Source organism: Protobothrops mucrosquamatus, unplaced genomic scaffold (assembly GCF_001527695.2).
Source record: "Protobothrops mucrosquamatus isolate PMUCROS unplaced genomic scaffold, P.Mucros_1.0 scaffold14, whole genome shotgun sequence".
In the NCBI taxonomy this organism is placed as follows: domain Eukaryota; kingdom Metazoa; phylum Chordata; class Lepidosauria; order Squamata; family Viperidae; genus Protobothrops; species Protobothrops mucrosquamatus.
This window is the reverse complement of record NW_015386401.1, coordinates 2,315,974-2,343,153: the sequence shown is the minus strand read 5'-3', so window position 1 is coordinate 2,343,153 and position 27,180 is coordinate 2,315,974. Positions and strand designations below refer to the sequence as shown.

General features: G+C 45.7%; 1 protein-coding gene across 1 annotated transcript in view; it reads right to left on the bottom strand.

Annotated features, from left to right (window-relative positions):
- Window positions 1–6,544: 6,544 nt before the first annotated feature.
- Window positions 6,545–27,180, bottom strand: part of SLC25A42 (solute carrier family 25 member 42) — a 34,160-nt gene continuing 13,524 nt past the window's right edge. The window contains exons 2-8 of the mRNA XM_015810709.1: window positions 20,888–21,013; window positions 17,497–17,608; window positions 15,260–15,285; window positions 13,977–14,143; window positions 11,303–11,419; window positions 9,172–9,323; window positions 6,545–7,457 (exon numbers count right to left, since the gene is read on the bottom strand). Of these exons, the coding sequence (XP_015666195.1) occupies window positions 7,132–7,457; window positions 9,172–9,323; window positions 11,303–11,419; window positions 13,977–14,143; window positions 15,260–15,285; window positions 17,497–17,608; window positions 20,888–20,974 (987 nt within the window). The 5' untranslated portion in view covers window positions 20,975–21,013 and the 3' untranslated portion in view covers window positions 6,545–7,131. The remainder of the gene's footprint in view (window positions 7,458–9,171; window positions 9,324–11,302; window positions 11,420–13,976; window positions 14,144–15,259; window positions 15,286–17,496; window positions 17,609–20,887; window positions 21,014–27,180) is intronic.

Below are 27,180 nucleotides of genomic sequence, written 5' to 3'. Positions count from 1 at the left end.
CCTGTTATGAGATGGTTAAGCCTAGTACAGTGGTGGCGAACCAATGGCACGTGTGCCAGAGGGGGCACACAGAGCCCTCTATGTGGGCATATGCGCCATCGCTCCAGCCCCGCTTCCCCCCGTGGCCCCCTCCTTACCAAGAGCCCCCCGGAGGAGAGTTGTCCCCAGGTGCGGCCCGCGTGGAGCAGCATAGCCAAGGACATGGCAGCCGGGCAGCGGGGACAAGATGATGCTGCGGGGTGCGGGCGGAGGGCATGGCTACCAATGACGCTGCTGGGCCCCCTGGGTGATCTACTGTGGTGGGCCATGGAGGCAATGCGTGGCCCGGCGGGCGGGGCGGTGGCAATTTTTGGGCACTCGGTCTCTAGAAGGTTCGCCATCACTGGCCTAGTATTACATCTAAACTTAAGCCAGGAATTAAAACCAGTGAAGGAGAGGAGAGCTATTTGAAGCCAAAGCCTGGTATGATATTTGCCCGCCATGGATCCAGTGGGGCAAACCGAACGAGAGGGAAAGTCCATGGAGATGCTTAGTCATCCAGGCCACGGTTGTCCCAAAGGTGTTTTTTCAAGAGGCAACTGGACTTCCTTTGTTTTTCCTTGAAGACGTTTCGAACTGAAGAAGCTTCTTGGGTGAGAAGCAAAACTGAAATCCAGCTGCCTCTTGAAGAAGCATTTTTGGGATAATCGGACAGCCATTTGTCCGAAATGGTATATGTCTGAGCAGGGGGTTGGACTTGATGACCTCCAAGGTCCCTTCCAACTTTATTATTATTATTATTATTAACTGTCGCTTAAGGATGACCCCGTGGCCTGCTTAATTTGAGTTACTGAGTAAGCCACAAATGATTGGGCCTGCAGACAGAACTAGTCCTTGACTTACAGCCGATCACTCAGCACCCATTCAAAGTTACGACCTCTGAAGAAAAAAAGGGAGTTAGGGTGCTCGGCAACGTAGCCACACTTAACAACGGTTTTGCGGGAACCAGAAGTTACTTCCCGTTTTTGGCAAAACCACTGCCATAAGGGAAAAAATGGGTTTGCTTAATGCCCATTGAGTGACTGCGGTGTTTGTTTTATAACTGTTGTGTTTTCTTAGTGGGAAAAAAAGTTGTAAAATCGGGGTGGTCACCTGATCAACCTGTTTTACAACGGTCACGCTATATGACCGCAACGGGCAGGTTCCATTATGTTTGTGTGGAGCCGATCAATAGTTCAGCTATGAATTGACGGTCTGAATAACGTCACACTCTGGAGAAGGAGGAGTTTCTTGTATGGGATGCCCTGCCCCTTTTCAACAGGCAGGACAAGAAGCAGCGGATGGAAACTAATCAAGGAGAGAACCAACCTAGAAATAAGGAGAAATTTCTTGACAGTGAGAACAACTTGCCTCCAGAAGTTGTGGGTGCTCCCTCACTGGAGGCTTTTAAGAAGAGATTGGATAGCCATTCGTCTGGAATGGTACAGGGTTTCCTGCCTGAGCAGGGGGTTGGACTAGTCCAGGGCTTTTCAACCTTTTCACCCATTGTACCACTTTTAGGATATGGCAATATCCGAGTACCACCAGTCGCCTAGCAAGGTGTCAAAAACTTGATGACCCCCCCCCCAAAAAAGGAAAAAAGTGATGAAGTACAAGTAGTCCTCGACTTACAACAATTCACTTAGTGACTGTTCGAAGTTACAAGCCACAGCCGAGCAAGACACCTGCCTGCCCACCTGGCGGTACTCTTTCTCCTGTCCAAGGTTTTCATTGTTGTGAGCATTTCTGTTGAAGATTGGCAGTGGGGGTGGGGTGGGGGGGTGTTTGGTTTTTATTCCCCCCGTCTGCTGGGTGGGTGCAGCAGGTTTTGGTCACTTCACATGACCCTGGGACACTGTGACCGTCATAAATATGAATCAGTTGCCAAGCATCTGAATGTAAATCACAAGACCCTGGAGATGCTGCAACATTCCAGCTGATTGGTGCTTCTTCAGGGCTCAGCAGAAGCGCCAGGATCAGCGCCGAGCTCCAGCTGGAGCCTGACGCTGATCCTGGTGCTTCCACTGAGCCCTGACAGCCCTGCAGCTCCAGCCATCCCTCGCTCAGGCTTGTGCAGTGCTGCCACCAGTTCAGCTCATTCCCCTCCCCCGCTACCACTTTTCTAGGATGGTCGCGTACCACCTGCCAGATGCCAATGTACCACAGGTGGTACCCGTACCACTGGTTGAAAAGCCCTGGACTAGAAGACCTCCAAGGCCATGGTCATCAAAAAGGTTGGAGATACTTATATTAATAATAGCAGTAGCACTTAGGCGTACATACCGCTTCACAATGCTTTACAGCCCTCTGTTTACAGAGTCAGCATATTACCCCCAATAATCTGGGTCCTCATTTTACCGACCTTGGAAGGATGGAAGGCTGAGTCAACCTTGAGGCGGTCAGGATCGAATTGCTGGCAGCCGGCAGTCGGCCGAAGTAGCCTACAGTGCTGCATTCTAACCACTCCGCCACCACGGATTAGACACCAATAATGCCATCTAATTCTATACAATGAGACAAAATCTCAGAAAAGAGTGACACGACAGACGCCGCAAACTGGTTAATTCATTTTTTATTATTAAATATACCCTTGGCACAGATCTTTATAATTTTGTCACTATAAACATCTATATAAAACAAAGTGTCATTGGCCAGATAAAAAGCCACAATGCAGACAAGCTCCTGTCAGCTGAGGCCATTGTGTTCCACGTTTTGTACAAATGCGTCTCGCCTTAGCGCCTTTGTCCCCGAGGCCGGAGTAGCTCTCCAAAGTCACCCTTTGTAATACTTGGCTGTGCAGTAGTGCCAAATACTTTAGTGGCTAGCTCACTTTCCTTCAAAACACTGCTTATGGGCACGCAACTCTCTCTGGGAAACATGTTGCGGCTTTGCAATCATATGCTCTGTTTGCACAAAGCAATGAGAAACGGCCCTGCCTGGAATACATTACAGATTTTCTACATCAAGGGTAGACAATCCCTGGAGAAGACCTTTATAAGGGTAAAAAGGTACAAACATCTGCAAGGAAAGGGGATCCCGTTTCCCCACTGATTTACTTGTCACAAAATAGTTCCCCTTGTCCTACAAGAGCACCCCTGTTGTGCTTAGAGATTCCCACAGCACCTTCTAAAGAAAGGGACTTCAAACTTGGCCCTTTTATGATTTGTGGGCTTCCACTCCCAGAATTCCTCAGCCAGGCACGCTGGCTGAAGAATTCTGGGAGTTGAAGTCCACAAGTCAGAAAAGGGCCCAGTTTGAAGAGCCCTGTTCTAAAGGCACATTCAAATACAGCACAGACACCAGTCAGCCATCTCACCTGTTACCCTGGAAAAACAGCACCGAGCGTTTGCTAAAAATCACCTTGTTCAGCACCGGAAAGTTGGCAGCAACAGGAAAAGTGCTGTTTAGGCCAGCCGGTTTGTATTGACCTTTTTTTCAAATTATTATTAGACCAAGGAAAACCTTGGCTAGGTTCCAAGTAGGGAAGGCGAACCTGTCCTTGAACTATTAGTCTAGATCAGGGGTAGACAACCTTGGCTCTTTTTATGACTCGTGGACTTCAACTCCCAGAATTCCTGAGCCAGCCATGCTGAGGAAAAAGGGAGGTTTCCAAGCTGAGCCATGCTGGCTCAGGAATTCTGGGAGTTGAAGTCCACGAGTCATAAAAGAGCCAAGGTTGCCTACCCCTGGTCTAGACTCTAGAGCAGTGTTTTGGCAATTTTAAGATGTGTGGGCTCCAGCATTGCTGGCTGGAGAATTCTGGGAGTTGAGGTCCACACATTTTCAAGTTGCCAGGTTTGAAAAACACTACTCTGGAGCAGGGGTCTTCAAACTTGGCCCTTTTATGACTTGTGGACTTCGACTCCCAGAATCCCTCAGCCAGGCACGCTGGCTGAGGAATTCTGGGAGCCGAAGTCCACAAGTCATAAAAGGGCCAAGTCTGAAGACCCCTGCTCTAGACCAAGGGTCTCCAAACTTGGCAACTTTAAGACTTGTGGACTTCAACTCCTAGAATTCCCCAGCCGGCATAAGGAATTCTGGGAGTTGAAGTCCACAAGTCTTAAAGTTGCCAACTTTGGAGACTCCTGATCTAGACTCTCTACCTGCTGAACTTGCCTTGGTGAAATTCTCCAGCTGAGTTAATATTGGGGAACAGGAGGGAGGCCCACACTAGCTGCCCACAAAGAAGTAACTAATCCCTATTATAGCAGGCTTTCCCAGCTAAATGTCCAATACACCCCAATGAATTTGATTTGATTACAATGACCAGGGGATGATTTGTGAGTGTCTAACATTTCTGGACAAAAGGCTCTATGCAAGACCATAAGGTAAGTGGTGCACTGTTAATTATATAAAGCAGTTTAAAAAACAAAAACACAAGCTAGATTGGCAACCAAGCTTAAGAAGTGGAAAGGGGGGGTGGGGAATCTAAAAATTTCTAAAATCGGGAGAAAAGCCTTCTTCTAAGAGCTGAGTTATATTCATAAATCTCAGTTTGAGACATTTTTCACATTTACTGATTTGCGATTTGACTTGTGCATGTTGGCGGCTAAGCCTTGAGGCCACTCATGTATCTTCCTTCACAGTCAACGTGTTCTGTGCGCACAACACCTACACATCACATTCTGGATTCTGCCTCTTAAAAAAATATGGGATCTGGGGGTGGGTGCTTACGGCATCTCAAATGCAGAAAAAGCTTTACGACGACCAAAGCTTCTGTTAGTTTCTGAGCCCCTTTGCAGAAACCAATTCGATTAGCGCTGTTGCAAAAGAATCAACAAGCTGTAGAATTGTTAGGATCATGCAAAGAACAATTAGGATGCTGGGTGTGAAGGGGCGTAGTGCATGTAGATCGCCACAAAATATTTTGTGGCCCACAAAATGTCAGTCAGTTTCCAGCCTCTTGTACAAAATGTGGGGAAGGATCCATGTCAGTTCACAACCGTGCGTCTTTTAGCCTTACCACAGACCCATATATATATATTGCTGTAACATACACCATTCCATCTTTCTTCCTTTAGCCCAGGGATGGGGAACTTTGGCTCCCTCATGACTTGTGGACTTCAACTCCCAGAATTCCTGAGCCAGCCATGCTGGCTCAGGAATTCTGGGAGTTGAAGTCCACAAGTCATAAAAGGTCCATTGTTCCTCACCCCTGCTTTAGCCCGAAGGGAAGGGCTTGAGAATTGTATCGGGGTATAATCCGTTGCTATTTTCCCCCCAAGTGGCATTAAAGTTGAATGAAGCAGAAAACAGGCAGGAGAAAAAAAAATAGCAGAACCGATGCAGCAAAAAGCTATCCAAAGAGACCCAAACGCAGCAAATATATAAGCTGCCACAGGGAGTTTGCTCAGCGTGGCACGGATGGTATTCCCCACTCTGACAAGCAGCACCAAATGAAAGGAGAAAGGGAAAATAAGTAGTGGAATTATACTATTTAGGATGGAGGCTACACCACGAGGCTGCTGGTTTTGCCAACAGGTTGTTTTTTTTCTCCTATTTCAAGCGAGCAAGATCTTAAAAAATGCACAAAGCAGGGAGGGCCCAGAGAAAAAGAGCCAGAGGTTCTTCATTCAACCTGAGAACCCAACCCAAGTTAGCGTTAAATAGGAAGAGGAGATTCTCAGGAGCTCATAATATCCCTTCAAGTTCCTACCGTCCAACCAAACATGACATCCATTCTCTACTTTTCCCTACTGTGGAAATAATACTGAAGAAATGAAACGGATAGCCTATCACAGGTCTTCAAACGTGGCCCTTTTCTGACTTGTGGACTTCAACACCCAAAATTCCTCAGCCAGGCATGCTGGCTGAAGAATTCTGGGAGTTGAAGTCCACAAATCATACAAGGGCCCAGTTTGAAGAGCCCTGTTCTAAAGGCACATTCAAATACAGCAAAGACACCAGTCAGCCATCTCACCTGTTACCCTGGAAAAACAGCACTGAGCATTTGCTAAAAATCACCTTGTTCAGCACTGGAAAGTTGGCAGCAACAGGAAAAGTGCTGTTTAGGACGGCCGGTTTGTATTGACCTTTTTTTTCAAATTATTATTAGACCAAAGAAAACCTTGGCTAGGTTCCAAGTAGGGAAGGCGAACCTGTCCTTGAACTATTAGTCTAGATCAGGGGTAGACAACCTTGGCTCTTTTATGACTCTGGACTTCAACTCCCAGAATTCCTGAGCCAGCCATGCTGAGGGAAAAGGGAGAGGTTTCCAAGCTGAGCCATATTGGCTCAGGAATTCTGGGAGTTGAAGTCCACAAGTCACAAAAGGGCCAAGTTTGAAGACCCCCTGGCCTATCAAGACAGCAAGCGTTTCCAGTTAACACTGCGTACTGGTAATGTTTTCCTCAGAGTGAGCCATCTCCCATGGAAAGCAAAACCTATCTGGTAAGTTGTTGCTTTTTTTTAAAATTTCTTTGAAAAACAAAAAAAAACAAAACACAAAATCTTTTATTTAAAAATGCTGCTCTGGAAAATGACAACCTGAACAACTGTTGATTTAAGATTGAGTTTCCCAGCTAAGGATCTCCCTGGTTTCCAGCAAACAAAAATGCCAGAGGAAGTGTCCGTCTTTTTTTTTTTTTTTAGTCAACTCTATGGAAAAACATTCCCATCCCAATCTGGCACTGCCCTTCCAAGAGGTAATGAATGATATGTGAGGAGAGTTGTGGACAAATTTAAAAAAAAATAAAAGGGGAGTGGGGAAGAGTTGGGGGGGAAAAAAAGGTTGACACGGATAAAACCACATCAGCTGCTGCCTCCTGTGATGAGGCTAGCAGTGAACGAGTCCCCCTTTTCTCCCCCATTCGGAAAATTCAGGGGTGTGTAGATCACGTCATAAAAACAGTGAAAATCCTGCGCTGATTTCTACTATTATTTCTTTGCACATTCATTATCTGGAAACCAGAGAGGAGATGGCCACAGTTTAGAGGAATCTGTGTGTCTGAAACAGATTTCTCCGAGGTCATTCAGATCTACCGTGAGAATCTCTCATCTGGGATCGGGGAAAGGGGGTTAAAAAAAGGAGGATTGTCCATCCTCGTCCGTCAGCACTGGCGCCACCGTGGTGGCCACTCCCTCTCCACAAGGAACCGGGGCGGCGGTTTGGCGTTACCTCTGCACGTTCATGCTGCGCTCCCATTTACGGAGGAGAATCTGCATGAGATCAAAGGTGGTGAAGCTGATGCCTACGGCAATGGGACCCTTGACCCAGTTCATGCTCAGCCCTTTGTACAAGCCTCGGATGAGTCCCTCTTCCCGAATGATGTCCCTCATGGTGACGAAGATAGACCCGTAGGTGTAGCCCAGCGCCCCTGCGGTCTGCATCCGTCGACGGACCACATCCAGAGGGTAAGAGGCCGACTGCCCAATCAGGCCTGCACAAGCCCCAAACACAAGCCTTTCCACGGGATAGGGCTCTCTCCCCCCGCTGTGTTCTGGAGAGGAAAAAAGAAAAGGAGACCCTGTAGAGATGCTTAGAAATACAACAGATTTCTGTCGGTCGTTGTTTATTTGTATCTCACCTTTACTATTTTTACAATAACTCAGGGTGACGAATATATCCAACTCACCTACATCCTCGTAATTTTTCCTGTGAGGTTGGTTGGGCCGAGAGGGAGGGGACTGGCCCAAAGTCACCCAACTGGCTTTCACGCCTCAGGCAACACTAGAACTCACAGACTCCTGGTGATTGGCCCAAAGTCACCCAGGTGGTTTACATGCCTCAGGCGACACTAGAACTCACAGACTCCTGGTGATTGGCCCGAAATCACCCAGGTGGCTTACATGCCTCAGGCGACACTAGAACTCACAGTCTCCTGGTGATTGGCCCAAAGTCACCCAGGTGGCTTACATGCCTCAGGCGACACTAGAACTCACAGTCTCCTGGTGATTGGCCCAAAGTCACCCAGGTGGCTTACATGCCTCAGGCGACACTAGAACTCACAGTCTCCTGGTGATTGGCCCAAAGTCACCCAGGTGGCTTACATGCCTCAGGCGACACTAGAACTCACAGACTCCTGGTGATTGGCCCAAAATCACCCAGGTGGCTTACATGCCTCAGGCGACACTAGAACTCACAGTCTCCTGGTGATTGGCCCAAAGTCACCTAGCTAGCTTTTGTGCCTAAAGCAGGACTAGAACTCAGAGTTTCCTGGTTTCCAAAGTAGCTCTTTATCCGGGAGAGGCACATTCTAAAGAATCCTTGAGGCCAGGACTGAGCTTAAGAGCCAAGATATCATAGAGAAGAACTGGGGAAAAGAGAAGAAAATATCTCCTTCAACTTTCTCTCTTCACAATACAATACAAGCTTTTCAGGTAGACCAATAAGGATCCAGCATATGGTTAAGCATATCAAACAGGAACTAGGAAATGCCAGTTCAGCCACAGCATTCACGGGGCCACCTAATCTTCCATTTGAATCAACCAGGCTGCTTGCCCCAAGCTCCCTGAAGGACACATGGGGACTGAAAATAAATAATAAAAGAGTGGCAAATAAGTGAGGCATAGGGATTGCTGCAAATAATTCAGGTGAAGGTTTAGCTTTCTCTATTATAGAATCCTGTAGGAGTGACCTGAGAGAGGCATTAGAGTCTATCTCAGGGGTAGGCAACCTTGGCTCTTTTATGACTCGTGGACTTCAACTCCCAGAATTCCTGAGCCAGCCATGCTGAGGGGAAAGGGAGAGGTTTCCAAGCTGAGCCATGCTGGCTCAGGAATTCTGGGAGTTGAAGTCCACGAGTCATAAAAGAGCCAAGGTTGCCTACCCTGGGCTAGACAGTGAGTCATGCTCAATTTTACAAGGTTTTTTTTTTTCTGCCACGATTGTTAAGTGAATCAATGCAATGTTAAGTAAATCATGCAGTGTGGTTAAACGAATCTCGCTTCCCCTATTGACTTTGCTTGTTGGAAGCCGGCTGGGAAGGTCACAAATGGCATCACATGACCCAGGATGCTGCAACCACTGTAAACACATGCCAGTTGCCAAGTGCCTGAGTTTTGATCCCGTGTTTATGGGGACGCTGTGATGGTCATTAGTGCAAGGATCACTCTTTTTTTCAGCGCTGTTGTTAAATTTGAATGGTCCCTAAACAAATGGTTGCAAGGTAAGGGCCCCCTGCATATAATTCCTATCAGCTGGATTGTCCTTACCTGCGTGCAGCTTCTTCAGTGTCTCATAAGTGAAAAAGCTCAATCCAGCATAAGGGATCACCCCCAAAATGGTAGGGGAGAAGCCCCTGTATAGGGTCTTCAATCCTTCCTCGTGAGATATTCGCATAAATACGTGAATTATGTTGCTGTACCTGCCAAGGAAAAATGAAATAGGCTACATTGTGGACTAGAATCCTGACAACATCAGACAAAAGTTAGAAAGAAGTTTGAAGGGCGAAAGTCCTAAGAATCTATGCCTGTCCCAGTTGCAAGGGACGTGCCGCTGTTTTAGGGAATCTCCCACGGGTGGGGAACTTAATGTGTTGGCAGGCTGGCCATATTGGTCATCTTTGTTTATATTAGCATAGGCTGAACCTTTTGTGAGTACTCTCACAAGATGTCTATGGAGGGGGAACGTGGTCAACCACAAGGCATCCCTTATCCCTCCCTCCTGGGAATCCAGACTACATTCCACTACAGTTTTGTCATATATATTTTTTGTCACTGTGGTTAGTAGATCCCTAAGATACTTGACTGGATTCACCAAGTAAACTATGAGCAAGCAAACTATTTAGTACTTGAGTACATTACAGGTAGTCTTCAACTTACCACCACAACGGAGCCCAAAATTTATGTTGCTAAGTGAGAAATTTGTTAAGTGAGTTTTGTCCCATTTTACGACTTTTCTTGCCACATTTGTTAAGTAAATCACTGCAGTTATTAAATTGGTAACACGCGCTTGTTCAGCGCATCTGGTCTCCCCATTGACTTTGCTTGTCAGAAGGTTGCAAAAGGTGATCACGTGAACCTGGGACACTGCAACTGTCATAAATGTGAATCAGTTGCCAAGCATCCTGCCTGAGCAGGGGGTTGGACTAGATGACCTCCAAGGTCCCTTCCAAATTTATTATTATTATTATTATTATTATTATTATTATTATTATTATTATTATTATTATTATTATTATTATTATTATTATTATTATTGATCATCGCACAGTCAGCCAGATGTTCAGACTGGATTTGGCATTTTGTCTACCTATCGAGTCCTGGGATAGGCAGATGTGAATGTTTGATGGTATTACAGATATCATCCCAGGATGGAAGCAGTTCCTAGTAAGGCCGCCTTTTGCAATTGACTAATGGCGAATTTGTCAATGCCAATGGTGTTCAAGTGGTGCTCCAGTTGTTTTGGGATTGCACCCAAGGCGCCTATTACTATTGGTACTACCGTTGCTTGCCTTTGCCACAGTCTTTCTATTTCTATTTGTAGGTCTTTGTATTTTGTTATCTTCTCCAGTTCTTTCTCGTCTATTCTGCTGTCTCCAGGCACTGCCACATCTATTACTATTACTATTACTGTTATTATTATCCGAATGTGAATCACATGACCCCGGGAATGCTGCAACGGTCATAAGTGTGAAAAATGGTCATGTCATTTTTTTCAGTGCCGTTGTAACTTCAAACGGCCACTAAGTGAACTGTTGTAAGTTGAGGACTACCTGTATTGAACCAATCACTGTCCTGGAGTAGAAGAAAACTTTGTAGAAGACATTTATTTCCTTTTGGCAAATCTTTTTTTTTTTTTTTGGCTTGGAATGTGAGAAAAGCAACAATCTTCCCTTAGATGAGCATTTATGCTCCAGCCTTTCATTATACGTTATTCACCTGGCTTCCCCAATAACTTTGATTGTCAGAAGGTCACAAAAAGGGGTCACGTGACCCGGGATGCTGCAACGGTCATAAATACGAGCCCGTTCTGAATTTCGATCACGTAACCCTGCGGATGCTGCAACGGTCGTAAGTGTGAGAAACGGTCATAAGTCACTTTTTTCAGGGCTATTGTAACTTCAAAGGGTCACTCAAGGAACTGTGGTAAGTCAAGGACTATCTGTATAGGTCAGGGGTCTTCAAACTTGGCCACTTGAAGACTTGTGGACTTCAACTCCCAGAATTCCTCAGCCAGCCAGCCAAGCTAGCTGGCTGAGGAATTCTGGGAGTTGAAGTCCACAAGTCTTCAAGTGGCCAAGTTTGAAGACCCCTGGTATAGGTTTTTAGGAACAATAAGAGTGAAAGAATACACCTCATGTCCCTTCTTAAGCACATGAGCATCAAATCTCCAATCACTTACATTTCCTTCGGCGTCACTGCCATGCGGGCACGAACCAGGTCCAGGGGGTATGTCAACATGGCAGCTGTGATTCCTGCCAGAGAGCCTGCGACGAATCTGGGCAGAGGGGTGAGTACCCTGAAACAAAAGAATAATTTGGTTGTTGGCTATCTAGATTCTAAACCGACTGGACAAAAAAGGTTCCAAACTGAATCAGAATAAGAACAGAACTGGAAGGGACCTTGGAGGTCTTCTAGTCCAACTCCCTGCTCAAGCAGGAGACCCTATACCAGTGATGGCGAACCTTTTAGAGACCGAGTGCCCAAACTGCAACCCAAAACCCACTTATTTATCGCCGGGTGCCAGGTGGGCGTGGCCCACTGGACGGGCGTGGCTGTGGTGGTCATGGCAGATTGGGTGGGTGTGGCCAATGTGGGTGTGATCACCTCGATGTTGCTCGTGGGGAGGGATGCCTGTGGGGGCCGGGCAGGGTTGGGGGAGATCCAGGGGGGTCTCTGGCAGGTGGGGCGGTGGGCAGGAGGCTCGTCCTGTGGGGCAAGGCGAGGTAAGGCAAGGCAGGGCGGGGGTGCCATTGTCACAGGGAAAGGTGAGGCAGGGGCCGGGGCAGCTGCTGCCTGACACCATCGGCCCCTACACACAGAGGCCAGCGAGCGCATGGCTGCTGGGATGCATGCAGCCATGTGGGACCTCGGCCAGTTAGCGAGCGGCTGGTTGAAGAGGGACGATTGCCATCTCCGGGGCATGGCGCACGTGCCCACAGAGAGGGCTCTGAGTGCCGCCTCTGGCACGCATGCCATAGGTTTGCCACCACTGCCCTATACCATTTCAGACAAGTGGCTGTCCAGTCTCTTCTTAAAAATCTCCAGTGATGAAGCACCCACAACCTCTGAAGGCAAGCTGTTCCACTGGTTAATTGTCCTCACTGTTAGGAAGTTTCTCCTTAATTCCAGGTTGCTTCTCTCTTTGATCAGTTTCCAACCATTGTTTCTTGTCTTGCCCTCTGGTGCTTTGGAAAATAAATTGACCCCCTCCTCTTTGTGGCAGCCTCTCAAATTCTGGAATACTGCTATCATGCCCCCCCTTCTTTTCTCTAGACTGGCCATATCCAATTCCTGGAACCATTCTTCGTATGTTTTAGTCTCCAGGCCTTTAATCATCTTAGTTGTTCAACTTTGCACTTTTTCCAAAGTCTCAACATCTTTTTTGTAATGTGGTGACCAAAACTGGATGCAGTATTCCAGGTGTGGCCTTACTAAGGCTTTATAAAGCGGTACTAATACTTCGCGTGATCTTGATTCTATGCCAGGATTGTATTAGCTTTTTTGGTGGCTGCCGCATACTGCGGGCTCATATTTAAGTGATCGTCCACTAGGACTCCAAGGTCCCTCTCACAGTTGCTGTTTTTAAGCCAAGTCTCGCCCAATCTGTACTCGTATCTTTGGTTTTTCCTGCCCAGGTGTAAAACCTTGCTTTTCTCCACATTAAATATCATTTTGTTGGACAGGGCCCATTGTTCAAGTCTATCAAGATCTTTTTGGAACCTGAGTTTGTCTTCTGGGGTGTTGGCTATTCCTGCCAGTTTAGTGTCATCTGCAAATTTGATGAGTTCCCTTTCTATTCCCTCATCTAAGTCATTTATGAAGATATTGAAGAGTACCGGGCCTAAGACGGAACCTTGTGATACCCCACTACTTACTTTCCTCCATGTAGATGTAGTTTCATTAAGGACTACTTATTGAGTACGGTTTGTCAGCCAGTTATATTGTTCATTCCAAAATTCTGGCTCTGTTCCCTTGGCACTAAAGTACAGCTGGCATACATCAGGCTAAGCAATGAATCAAAATTTATAAATCACAATAATTGGGGTTTCACGGTTGGAAATGTAAGTCAGAGAGACATGACTCTGCCATGTATTTCACCTGTATTGTCCCAAAGGTGTTTTTGCAAGAGGCATCTGGACTTTTTTTGTCAACAACAACAACAATAATAATAATAATAAAGTTGGAAGGGACCTTGGAGGTCTTCTAGTCCAACCCCCTGCTCAGGCAGGAAACCCTACACCATTTCGGACAAACAGCTGTCCAGTCTTTTCCTAAAAACTTCCAGTGTTGGAGCATTCACCGCTTCTGGAGGCAGGTTGTTCCACTGGTTAATTGTTCTAACTGTCAGGAAGTTTCTCCTTAGCTCTAGGTTGCTTCTCTCCTTGATTAGTTTCCATCTGTTGCTTCTTGTCCTGCCTTCAGGCGCTTTGGAAAATAGCTTGACTCCCTCTTCTTTGTGGCAGCCCCTGAGATATTGGAAGACTGCTATCATGTCCCCCCCTCGTCCTTCTCTTCGTTAAACTAGACATACCCAATTCCAGCAACCGTTCCTTATACGTTTTAGCCTCCAGTCCCCTGATCATCTTTGTTGCTCTTCTCTTGGATAAGAAGTGAAACGTCTTCAAAGAAAAACAAAGAAAGTCCAGATGCCTCTGGAAAAAGCATCTTTGGGACAACCGTGACCTGGGTGACTGAGAATCGCCCCAGACTTTCACCTGTATTCTTTGTTCTGATCAACAATAACTGTTGTTTTTGAACTCTATCCTGGTTCCTGACTTCTTGTACCTGACAATACCTTTCCCACGTGCTCAGGCCAAGACCTTTAAGGAGACTGATGCTCCATCGCAACTTACTTTCCCTGGTAGCCATAGTAGCTGCCCAAAAGCTGCTTGTACTCCTCGTGTGCACAAAACTGGATGGCAGCGTAGGGGATCACCCGAACCATGGTGGCCGAGTTGCCTCGCCATAGGCTGAAGAAGCCTTCACTGAGGTAGGTACGATAGATCAGCCGGTAGGCCTCCTGGATAGAGAAGGAGCTGGGTCAGGGATGACACGCTTGAAAAGACAAAGGAGCTGTGAATTTTTAAGAGGGAATCTGGAGAGGAAAGGTTGGGGCAGGGCAGGTAGGATGTAGGGAGTTTTCAGACAAAAGATGGTTACGATTCACTGGTGTCTCCTCAACGTGTTCTTCTGGTTGCCCCAACCAAACTCCCACAGAATGGGTTGGTTTCTGCCTTTCTTTCACTGATGGCAATATATATGTGAGGTCTCAACATGCTGCAGAACTGCCACAAGACCGTTGGATCATGATAAGCCCAGAAAAGCAGATGCCAACACTGAGGGAGCTGTCAGAAGGAACTTACTCCAGAAAGAATAGAGAAGGAGGAGGAGGAGGAGGAGGAGGAGGAGGAGGAGGAGNAGAAGAAGAAGAAGAAGAAGAAGAAGAAGAAGAAGAAGAAGAAGAAGAAGAAGAAGAAGAAGAAGAAGAAGAAGAAGAAGAAGAAGAAGAAGAAGAAGAAGAAGAAGAAGAAGAAGAAGAAGAAGAAGAAGAAGAAGAAGAAGAAGAAGAAGAAGCAGCAGCAGCAGCAGCAGCAGCAGCAGCAGCAGCAGCAGCAGCTGGTCAATCTGGCAATAACTATTCCTTTAAGCCACAGTGGAGAGCGAGCAAGCATGCAAAACAAGATAGAAGAACCCATTGCCAAAGTCCAGCAGAAACATTGGGAATTTTTGCCCCTAATGACTCCTAGGCCCCTCAGATGCTACTTTATGATACGTCAATGTCACATCCCGCTATCTGCCTCTTTACACAAAGTAAAGCCTACTTTTTCTCTGTGTTGGGAGTTAGCAACCAGCTACAAAGTCTCCTTATGAGGGTTGAATTCCTGTTTTAACGTCTATTCTTTTGCTGGAATTTTGCCCCAAGATTTTACTTCAATTGGCACATACATATGCCTACCGTTTTATAGTAGTTCTGTTTTGACTAATTTTCACTGGCTCTTAAGAAGCCAAAAGGAGGGGCAGAACAGAGGTGTGTTAAGGTGAGACCCACCCATGGGATCAATTCGGTGAGATTTAATCCTTCCCAACTGCTCAACCTGCAAGGAAGCTTAGAAAAGAGAAGGACGTTTCATCTTACCTTAGCAGAAAACCGATTCGACGACACTGAAAACAGAAAGAAAAAAAAGAAGCCATACGCACATCAGCACTGCAAGTAAGAACTCTATGGGCAGACTAATCCGTGCCACAAACCAGCATCTTTGCAGTCAGTCAGACTCTGGTTTGGAACACCCAGACCGCATCCCCAAGGAAGAGAACCATCTCCACTGCCTTTGTGAATTGGCATCTAATGTCTCAACAGGTCCACATTAGCCTGGAGACAGGTATGGTATAGGCCAGGGGTTCTCAACCTGTGGGTCGGGACCCCATTTGGGATCAATTGACCATTTCACGGGGGTCGCCAAGCAACGCTGTCCGCCATTTTTTTTGTCCGCCATTTTTTTCCCCTTTTCCGGCGGGTGCCTTACCTCCCTTGGGCTGGGCCAGCTGGTGGTCGGCCTGTTCTGTCTCTGCCGCTTGCCAGCTACGCCTCGGCCGGCGCAGGGGGCGGAACCACGCATGCGCGGCACTCCCGGGCAGGGAAAGTCCTTGACTTACAACCGGTTGGGTAGTCCTCGACTTACAACCGGTTTAGTCCTCGACTTATGACTGGTTGGGGGTCACGGCATTAAAAAGGTTGAGAACCTTTTTAATGCCGTGGCTCTTTTATGCCTTGGCTCTTTTATGACTCATGGACTTCAACTCCCAGAATTCCTGAGCCAGCCATGCTGAGGGGAAAGGGCGAGGTTTCCATGCTGAGCTATATTGGCTCAGGAATTCTGGGAGTTGAAGTCCACAAGTCATAAAAGAGCCAAGGTTGCCTACTCATGGCCTATACCAGTGTTTCTCAACCTCGAGAACTTTAAGACATGTGGACTTTGCCTCCCAGAATGCTGGCTGGGGAATTCTGGGAATTGAAGTCCACACATCTTAAAGTTACCAAGGCTGAGAAACATGGGTGTAGTAGGCTGCTACAAGATCCAGTTCTTAGTCCTGTGCTGTTCAACATTTTTATGACAAGCTACGGTGAGAAGATGGAGGAACACGCTTATCAATTTTGTTCTGTAGATGACAGGAGGATTTCAAAACTGTCTCCATTCTCCATTAATCAGAATCCCACCTCAAACGGTATGTCCAACTCTGGTTTCCAAATATTTAAGGAGGAGTCAGACAACTAGAACAGGTTGAGAGGATAGAAGAGATCAGAAACCAAGTCCTTTACTGTCTTCTGTACCATCCCACAATGCAGGTTAGTGAATAATTGATTTATAGAAAAGAAAGTTTTATCTGAATATTAAAAAAAAGAAACAAAGCAGTGGATCCAAAGGAAACTGTAAATTATAAACTATCACCACATGTCCAAAATAATAAGAAACAACATTATTAGATATGCTCTAAAGCAGGAGAGCCAGGCTGTCTCAGGAATTCTGGGAATTGAAGTCCGCAAGTCATAAAGGGGCCATGGTTCCCCACCTCTGCTCTAAAGCATTTAAATGAAGAATCTAAATGCTTTTAAAGAATATGCTGGCCTTGATTTCATAAACTATTAAACCTTAAATCTTCAGATGCCTGGCTTGTCAAAGGCCCTCTGCAAAGATGGCTGAACAAACTAATTACAAATTAACCAGGATTAAAAAAAGCATGCAGTCTTTCCAAATCCTGCTATTTAGTTTCATTATCAAGCCAGAATGCAAAGGCAGCAGTCAAATCTGGCTTCTAAGCTGGTTAGAGCAAAGGTCCCCAACCTTTTGGGCACCAGGGACCAGTTCCGTGGAGAGAGGTTTTTCCCTGACTGGAGGGTGCGTGGTTTTGTGTATTGCCTACATCTCGTGGATGGGGCTTTGCTTGTTTGTGCGGACCAGTTGCTGGCATGCTGAGGCCCAGTACCGGTCCATGGACCGGGGGTGGGGACCCCTGGGTTACAGTAATGACAAGCCAGGAATAAATGCAATGGTTTGTCCAAACTGGGGGCCATACAGATCTACAAGCTTCAAATCCCAGAATTCCTCAACCCCCAGGGCTACTACTGAGAATTCTGGGAACTGAAGTCCATGCATTTAAATCAAGGTTTTTCAAACTTGGCAACTTTAAGATGTGTGGACCTCAACTCCCAGCATTCCCCAGCCAGCACGATGGGTAGGGAATTCTGGGAGTTAAAGTCCACACATCGTAAAGTTGTCAAATCTGAAAAACTGATCTAAAAGGAGCCAGGATTGCTTCCGCAACTTAGAAAGATAGGAAGATTCCCCCATTTCTCCTCCCTTCTCCCATGTCTACCTTGGAAAATGATTTTTGTCCTGTCCAACGGTGCCACGGCTGTTTTGGCCACAGCGCCAGCCAATGCCCCAGACACCAAGGAGTTGATCACACTTTTTTTCTGTTCAGTACTCTGGAACAGAAAACCAAAACATGTTAGAGACCCAATCATGCAACAGAAAAATAACAGCTAGGACTCTCTCTGTCTCTCTCTCACAAGAAACAGCAGACTTTTTTTTAAATGGAAGTAAGTGGTAAGTTTATCTTGCTTTAAAGCTGGTAACAAAAACTTTGTACAATATTTTCAAATGGGGATACTTAATCATTTTACATGAGAATTTCTAATGCAGCGGTTCTCAACCTATGGGTCGCGACCCCATTTGGGGTCGATTGACCATTTCATGGGGGTCGCCAAGCAAGGCTGTCCGCCATTTTTTTCCCCTTTTCCGGCGGGTGCCTTACCTCCCTTGAGCTGGGCCAGCTGGTGGTCGGCCTGCTCCATCTCTGCCACTTGCCAGCTATGCCTCGGCCGGCGCAGGGGGCGGAATCACGTATGTATGGCGCTCCCGGGCAGGTAAAGTCCTCGACTTACGACCGGTTGGGTAGTCCTCGACTTACGACCGGTTGGGTAGTCCTCGACTTACAACCGGTTTAGTCCTCGACTTACGACCGGTTTAGTCCTCGACTTACGACCGGTTGGGGGTCGCAGCATTAAAAAGGTTGAGAACCACTGTTCTAATGGATTAATGACTTACAATGACACAGGCAAAGCTGGCTTAGCATGCTCAGCCACAAAATACCTAATCAAGGGTAACCCAAACAAGCTTTGCCTATTACAATGATGGCGAACCTTTTAGAGACCGAGTGCCCAAAAACCGCCACTGCCTCACCCGCTCGGCTCTGCCCCTGCCGGGCCCCCAGCCCCGCCCGCCCCCAGGGCCACTCACCACTTCCACAGATTGCCCAGGCGGCCCAGCAGCGCCATGGTGACCACGCCCTCCACCTACGCCCCGCAGCATCAACTGCACACGATGGAGCGTGTGCAGCACCAGGTCCTTGGCTGCGCTGCTCCGCGCGGGCCACTCGGGGGTGACTCTCCTCTGGGGGGGCTGATGATGAGGAACACGCCACGGGGGAGGCGGGGCTGGGGCGATGGCACGCGTGCCCACAGAGAGGGCTCTGTGCCGCCTCTGGCACGCGTGCCATAGGTTCGCCACCACTGGCCTATTACATGAAAGCACCCAGTAAGTCTTCAACCGACCTAAGTCTGAGTCTTTAGCAGGATTGGGATGCACAACAAAAAAATTCTCAAGGTCATCTGGGGTCTCCAAACTTGGCAACTTTGAGACTTATGGATGTTAGCTCCCAGAATTCCTCACCCACCCATTCAGGCTGGGGAATTCTGGGAGTTGAAGTCCACAAGTCTCAAAGTTGCCAAGGATGGAGACCCCGATATAGAGTAAGAATCAGAGACTCAGACTTGTACCCACAAGATTCAAACCACAAGAGAGGAACAAGAGGACATACAGGCAGTCCTCGACTTACAACAGTTCATTTAATGACGGTTCGAAGTTACAACGGCACTGAAAAAAGCCACTCGTGACCGTTTTTCATACTTAGGACCAGTGAAGCATCCCCCTGGACACGTGATCAAAATTCAGACGCTTGGCAACTGGTTCATATCTATGACGGTTGCAGTGGCCCGGGGTCATGTGATCACTTTTTGTAACCTTCCAACAGGCAAAGTCAATGGGGAAGCCAGATTCACTTAACAACTGTATTACTAACTTAACACATACAGGGTTCACTTAACAACTGTGGCAAGAAAGGTCATAAAATGAGGCAAAACTCATTTAACAAATGTCTCACTTAGCAACAGAAATGTGGTCATAAGTTGAGGACTCCCTATATAGGAACATTGGCTCCTATCTCTTTGTTCAGGAGTCATTTTCTATGCTGCAATTCTGCTTTTGGACATCAACACAATTAATTTCCACAAAGCCTTTTCAGTAACGGCACTGAAACATTTATTTCCCAATGCGTAAATTGCACAAAATGCTTGGTACTTTAATGTATACACCCTGCCTACAGTTTTAAGGGAGAAATGCTGACTTTTTGTAAAAAAAATAATATTCTTTTGCTGCTACTTTTAAGCTTGTTGCTCATTTGACTTTTACAGACACTCCTCGACTTAAGATTACATTTGAGCCCAAAATTTATGTTGCTAAGCGAGACACTTGTTAAGTAAGATTTGCCCCACTTTATGACTTTTCTTACCACAGTTGTTAAGTGAATTGTTGCAGCTGAGAAAAGTAAAGTCTTACATTTAGGCAGGAAAAATCAAAGACATAAGTAAAGATTGGGCGAGACCTAGCTCAAAAACAGTAATTGTGAGAGGGACCTTGTAGTCCTAGTGGACGATCACTTAGTAAGGCCACACCTGGAATACTGCAGCCAATTTCAGTCACCATACTGCAAAAAAGGTGTTAGGAGTTTGGAAAAAGTTCAGAGAAGAGCAACTAAGATGATCCAAGGCCTGGAGACTAAAACATACGAAGAACGGCTGCAGGGCTTGGGTTTGGCTAGTCTAAAGAAAAGAAGAAACAGGGGTGACGTGATAGCAGTATTTCAGTATTTGAGGGGTTGCCACAAAGAAGAGGGGGTCATGTTATTCACCAAAGCACCAGAGGGCAAGACAAGAAACAATGATTGGATGATCAAACAGAGAAGCAACCTGGAATTAAGGAGAACCTTCCTAACAGAGGACAATTAACCAGTGGAACAGCTTGCCTCCAGAAATCGTGGGCGCTCCATCACTGGAGATTTTTAAGAAGAGACTAGACAGTCACTTGTCTGAAATGGTATAGGTTCTCCTGCTCGAGCAGGGGGCTGGACTAGAAGACCTCCAAGGTCCCTTCCAGCTCTATTCTATTCTAAAAAAGAGCTGTTAAGTTAGTAACGCAGCTATTAAGTGAATCTGGCTTCTCCATTGATTTTGCTTGTCGGAAGGTCACAAAAGGAGATCACATGACCCCGGGACATTCCAACTGTCATAAATATGAGTCATTTGCCAAGTGTCTGAATTTTGGTCACATGATCATGGGGATGTTGCAACGGTTGTCAGTGTGAAAAACAGTCTAAGTCAGGGGTAGGCAACCTTGGCTCTTTTAAGACTCATGGACTTCAACTCTCAGAATTCCTGAGTCAGCATAGCTGACTCAGGAATTCTGGGAGTTGAAGTCCATGAGTCATAAAAGAGCCGAGGTTGCCTACCCCTGGTCTAAGTCATGTTTTCAGGGCCGTTGTAACTGTGAACAGTCACTAAATGAATTGTTGTAAGTCGAGGACTACCTGTATGGAGTTGATTCATGGCCGCTGCAGTTACAACACAGCCAAGACACAAATTGCCCACCTCTGGAAGGATACGTCCATGGACTCTGATCTCCGCATCTTTCTGTTTCAACCCTACTTGACCTTCCACCGCTCTACCATTATCCATACCAAGCTCAGAAGCTAGCTCGGAAGAGAATTGAGCCTCCTGAGGAGAAGAAGAAGAAGAAGAAGGGGAGAGAGAGAGAGACAGAAAATGTTAAAATTAATTTTTCAAAATATGAAACTTAAAAAAAAAATCAATCCGACCGATGGCTTCAATTGCCCCATTTTTCACTGCCTCCTCCTCCTGCTTATTTGCACTGTTGCTCCCCCCGCGTCTCTTTTGGTTTTTTTTCTAAAAAAAAAAAAAAGCACAATATTTATTTATTCAATTTGCATAGTGACCCAAATGCATGTCTGGTGGGCAACAATTAAAAACAAGAGAAAAACAATACACTAAAACAGCGATGGCGAACCTTTTAGAGACCGAGTGCCCCCAAACTGCCCCGGCTCCGCCCCCCGCCCTGTACTGCCCCCCTGCCCACCCCCACTCCGTCCCCTACCCCACCCACCCGGCCACCCACCACCTCCACAGCCCGCCGCAGATCACCCAGGCGGCCTTGCAGTGCCATGTTGGCCACACCCTCCGCCCGCGCCCCAATGCATCATCTGCACGTGACGGGGCGCGAGGGTGGAGTCTTGTCCCTGCTGCCTGGCTGCCATTTGCTTGGCTGCGCTGCTCTGCACGGGCCGCGCCCAGGGGCAACTCTCCTCCAGGGGGGCTGCTGGTAAGGAGGGGGCTGCAGGGTGAGGCGGAGCTGGGGCGACAGCGTGCGTGCCCACAGAGAGGGCTCTGAGTGCCACCTCTGGCACGTGTGCCATAGTTTCGCCATCACTGCACTAAAACTATACAAGTAGTCCTCAACTTACGACCACCGCTGAGCCCATAATTACGGTTGCTAAAGTGAGACATTTAAGTGAGTTTTGCCCCATTTTACGACCTTCCTTGCCACCATTGTTAAGTGAATCGCAGCAGCTGTTAAGTGGGTATATAACTTGATTGTTAAGTGAATCTGGCCTCCCCACTGATTTTGCTGGTCAGAAGGTCGTAAAAGGGGATCGCGTGACCCGGGGACACTGCAACTGTCATAAATGCAAGTCAGTTGCCAAACATCTGAATTTTGATCATGTGACCCTGGGGGATGCTGCAACGGTCGTTAAGTGTGAAAAACAATCATGTCACTTTTTTCAGTAACTTCGAATGGTCACTAAACGAACTGTTTTAAGCTGAGGACTACCTTTAATGTAAATTTAAGGAGAACTTTTTAAGATCTACATCAGTGGTGGCAAACCTATGGCACGAGTGCCAGAGGCAGCACTCAGAGCCCTCTCTGTGGGAACTTGCGCCGTCGCCCCAGCCCCCCCCCGTGGCCTCACCAGCAGCCCCCCCAGAGGAGAGTCACCCCTGAGCACAGCCCACGCGGAGTAGCACAACCAAGGACATGGCAGCTGGGCAGCGGGGACAAGACTCCGCCCTCGTGCCCTGTCGCGCACAGATGATGCTGCAGAGCACGGGTGGAGGGCCTGGCCACCATGGCGCTACTGGGCCGCCTGGGCAATCTGTGGAGGCAGTGGGTGGCCCTGTGGACGGGCGAGGCTGGGATAGGGTGGGAGCTGGTGGGATGGGGCAGAGTGGGAGTGGAGTGGGGCAGGTGGGGCCATGTTTTGGGCACTCGGTCTCTAAAACATGGTTTTCAGAAGAGAGGAGACACACATTGACTTTGAGATCTCCCCTGTCCCATTTATAAGCGTAATCATGGATGCAGTCTAGCACACCATAGGTTATGTAGTTCTTTTCTGACCATCCACTTCTCTACTGTAACTTGTTTTACAACAAGGAATTTGACGGGAGAATTGTCCCATCCTACCCTTTCCATTCTGTATCCCTTGTTCATTCTGGTTTATTTCTGGCTATGAGGGATTCGGAATGAACAGCTGTCAGACTACAAATGTTCCTTTACGTCTTCATCCATAAAGCAGGGCAAGACAGCATGTCTGGTAAGAAGCTGGTAGGAAATTCAAAGATCAGGAAAAAAATATAGCTGGAACCAGCTCATGTCTTTCCTGGAAATCTTTCTTTCTTTCTTTCTTTCTTTCTTTCTTTCTTTCTTTCTTTCTTTCTTTCTTTCTTTCTTTCTTTCTTTCTTTCTCTCTCTCTCTCTCTCTCTCTTTCTTTCCTTCCTTCCTTTCTTTCTTTCTCTTTCTTTCTTTTCTTTCTTTTTTTCCTTCCTTCCTTCCTTCCTCTCTTTCTTTCTTTCTTTCTTTCTTTTATGTTTTATTGATTTTCTAATTTTACATTTAAGTATTTAAAAAGTAACATGGTGGCTGAGTTAATCGAAAATTCAATGACATACAAACATCTTTAGTCTCAAACTACCGCATTAAATATTTCCTCTCTTTTCCCCTCAGTATTTGCTGTCTCATATTTAAACTAATACAATTCTTATTACATTTATCAATAATTTTTAGCTTATACATATCCTGGTTGTTTTAACATTCAGTCTTTATAGACAATCAATGTCCTAATCAGTTTTTCCCAATTTTTAGTTTCCCATTAATATTTAAATTTAACATTTAATATTTATAATCTCCAAGTTTTAAGTGACCAAAGTTCCCTTTATCCCAATTCATCACAAAGTCTAATATTCAGGATACACGTCTTATCTATTTGAATATATTCTATTTCTCACCGTCTTACATCATCTAACTAATAATACAATGTAACGTTCTTATTTTCTATTAATTTCCAAATGTCTTAAATTTAGTAACCAAAATTTCCCTTGTTTCAACATCAAATACTTCTCTTTTTCTCTTAGTGTCTACTATCTCATATTTAAGCTAGTACAGTTCTTATTATATCAGCTAAATAAAAACATGTTTATTACATTTATCAGTAGATTTTGAGCTTATATATATATATCTTCATTACTTTTACATTCAACCTTTATGGACCAATCAATATTCAAATTTAACTTTTGATATTTATACTTCCAAATTTTAAATGGCCAAAGTTTTCTTTATCTCAGTTGATAACAAAATCTAGTATTCAGAATACACATCTTGTCTATTTAAGTATATTCTATTTTAATCCTCACTAATGAGTCAAAACTCCAATTTTCTTTCTCTCTCTCTCTCTCTCTCTCTCTCTCTCTCTCTCTCTCTCTCTCTCTCTCTGTTTCTTTCTTATAAAAGGTAGTCCTCAACTTACAACAGTTTGTTTAGTGACCATTCAAAGTTACAACAGCTCTGAAAACCACCGTCACGTTATCAAAATTTGGACACTTGGCAACTGGTTCATATTTATGACAGTTGCAGCGTCCTAGGGTGATATGATCCCTTTTGTGACGTTCTGACAAGCAAAGTCAATGGGGGAAGCCAGATTCAACTGTGTTACTAACTTAACAACTGCAGTGATTCACTTAACAACTGTGGAAAGAAAGTTCCTAAAACTGGGCAAAATTCATTTAACCTATGTCTCACTTAGCAACAGAAATTTTGGGCTCAATTGTGGTCTTAAGTCAAGGACTGCCTGTGCGGGTAGCCCTCGACTTACAACCACATTTGGGATGGGGATTTCAATTATTAAGTGGTGTGGTCATTAAGCAAATCATCATGTGACTGGGCCCAATCGTATGATCATTTTTACTGCAGCGGTTGAGCAAATCACAGGGTTGTTAAGTGAATCACATGGCTGTTAAGTGAATCCGTCTTCCTCCATTGACTTTGTTCCTTGGACACTGGCTAGGAAGATGGAAAACTGCAATCACCTAACCGCAGGACACTGCGACAGTCATAATTGTGGGTCAGCTGCCAAGCCACAAAGGGAAGCTCTGAGGTAGATGGGTGGGCAAGAAAAACAAAATATAAATAAATAAAAATAAAAGTGGTCAAATTGCAATCACGTGACTCGGGGGGGTTGTGATGTGGCGGTCATAACAGTGAGGATAGGTGGTTGTAAATTAAGGATTATCTGTAGATATCCTAGACGCAGGGGTAGGCAACCTGGGGTCTTTTATGACTTGTGGACTTCAACTCCCAGAATTCCTGAGCCAGCCATGCTGAGGGGACAGGGAGAGGTTTCCAAGCTGAGCCATGCTGGCTCAGGAATTCTGGGAGTTGAAGTCCACGAGTCATAAAAGAGCCAAGGTTGCCTATCCCTGCACTAGAGCAATACAAGAAGCAATCTTTTCCATGAATACACAGTCATAAATATTGCTATGAACTTGAATTCATCCATCAAGTGGAACACCTTGATTCAAAGCCACACATTGCTATGTTGTTTGCCTGGCAGGACTGGAGATGAAGGCAAATATCCATTTCCCAGGATATGTCTATGGAGATGCTCAGTCATCCACGTCATGGTTGTCCGAAAGGTGCTTTTTCAGGAGGCAACTGGACTGTCATGTTTTTTTTTTGAAGGGCAATTTCTAACAATTTTTAAGGGGTCCACTTATCAAAGAATTCTCTCTGCCCCTAAGGAGCAAAATGCTACAGGTAGTCCTCAACTTATGACTACAATTGGGCCAAAAATTCCCATTGCTAAGCAAGATGGTTGTTAGGTGAATTTTGCCTCATGTTATGACGTTTCTTGCCACAGTTGCTAAATGAATCACTGCAGTTGTTAAGTTATGGACACGGTTGTTAAGCGAATACGGCTTCGCTTGTCAGAAGGTCACAAAAAGGGATCACATAACCCGGGGACACAGCAACGGTCATAAATATGAACCAGCTGCCAAGCATCTGAATTTGGATCACGTGACCCTGGGGATGCTGCAAAGGTCGTAAGTGTGAAAAATGTTCATAAGTCACTTTTTTTCAATGCTGTCGTAACTTCGAACAATCACTAAACAAATGGTTGTACGTTGAGGACTGAACCAGGCACTGGGAATGCTACCTGATCTACGAAAACAAAACCCTTCAAATCAGTCTGTCAAGGGAAGAAAAAAAAATTGGGTGAGAGTTGAACGCCCTGCAGAAATGAAACACCAGCCTACTGGCTGTTAAATAGTTTGCCGTTAATTTAATTCCCTTGTACTGTGGATTCCATAACACATAGAAAATATGAAGACATCTCTCAAATAATAATTCAATGGATGCAGGAAGTCCTCGATTTACAGTTCATTTATCGACCGTTCAAAATTACATTGGACTAAAAGTTGGACTAGAAGACCTCCAAGGTCCCTTCCAATTCTGTTATTCTGCTATTGAAAAAAATGTCTTGCCTAACAACATAAATTTTGGGCTCAAAAGTGGTCATAAGTCGAGGACTACCTTTGTCATACTATAATAATTCCTTCCTAGCCCAGAACATTCACCTCCCAGTAATTCTAGCTGAAAAAACAAAATATAAAAGAAAACATTTTAGAGATTTTTTTTTTTAAAAAAAAACACACCTTCCTTGCTTGAATGCAGCTCTTTGTATTGCAAACTTGAGAGATTTTCAACCAACTTCTCCAAAGCTGAACCCCTCGTAAATCACTCAGCAGTCTGACAAATCAACAAAGCGGCTCTTGTTATTTCAAGTTGCGGCAGTCCAAATGAAGATTATAGAAACTGTTTGTCTATGTCCGCCTGTCCCAGTGAGATTAGACAAGCACTCCTGACCTAAAAAAAAAAAAGTAACCCAAGAAGGCAGCTGCAATTAAACTTCTCAGGAAGGGGGGGGGGGGCTGTTGAAACAGTTGTGTCACGAGCACCTGACAATCCCTGCCTTTAAATTGTATTCTTCTGTTATTCTCTTCATGCACAAACTCTGCAGAATTTGCTTCTATCAGACAAAATAGGGTTTTCAAATTCAGGTTTTGCACAAAAAACAAGGGGGGCACAACTTTCTCACAATACACACATTATTCTGCCCCCAATTAGCATTCTCAGGATTTCACTTGCTTCCCACACCGTTTTGACCCAGTACAGATAGTCTTCAACTTATAACAATTTGCTTAGTGACTGAAGTTACAACAGCGGGGGGGGGGGAAGTGACTTATGACCATTTTTCACACTTATGACCGTTGCAGTGTCCCATGGTCACGTGATTCACGTTTGGACGTGTGACAACTGATTCACATTTATGATGGTTACAGTGTCCCGGGGTCATGTGTTCACTTTTTCCAACTTTCCGACAAGCAAAGTCAATGGGGAAGTCAGATTCACTTAACAACCGTGTCACTAATTCAACAACTGCAGTGATTCACTTAACAAATGCAGTAAGAAAAAACATAAAATGGGGCAAAATTCACTTAACAAATTTCTCATTTAGCAACATAAATTTTGGTC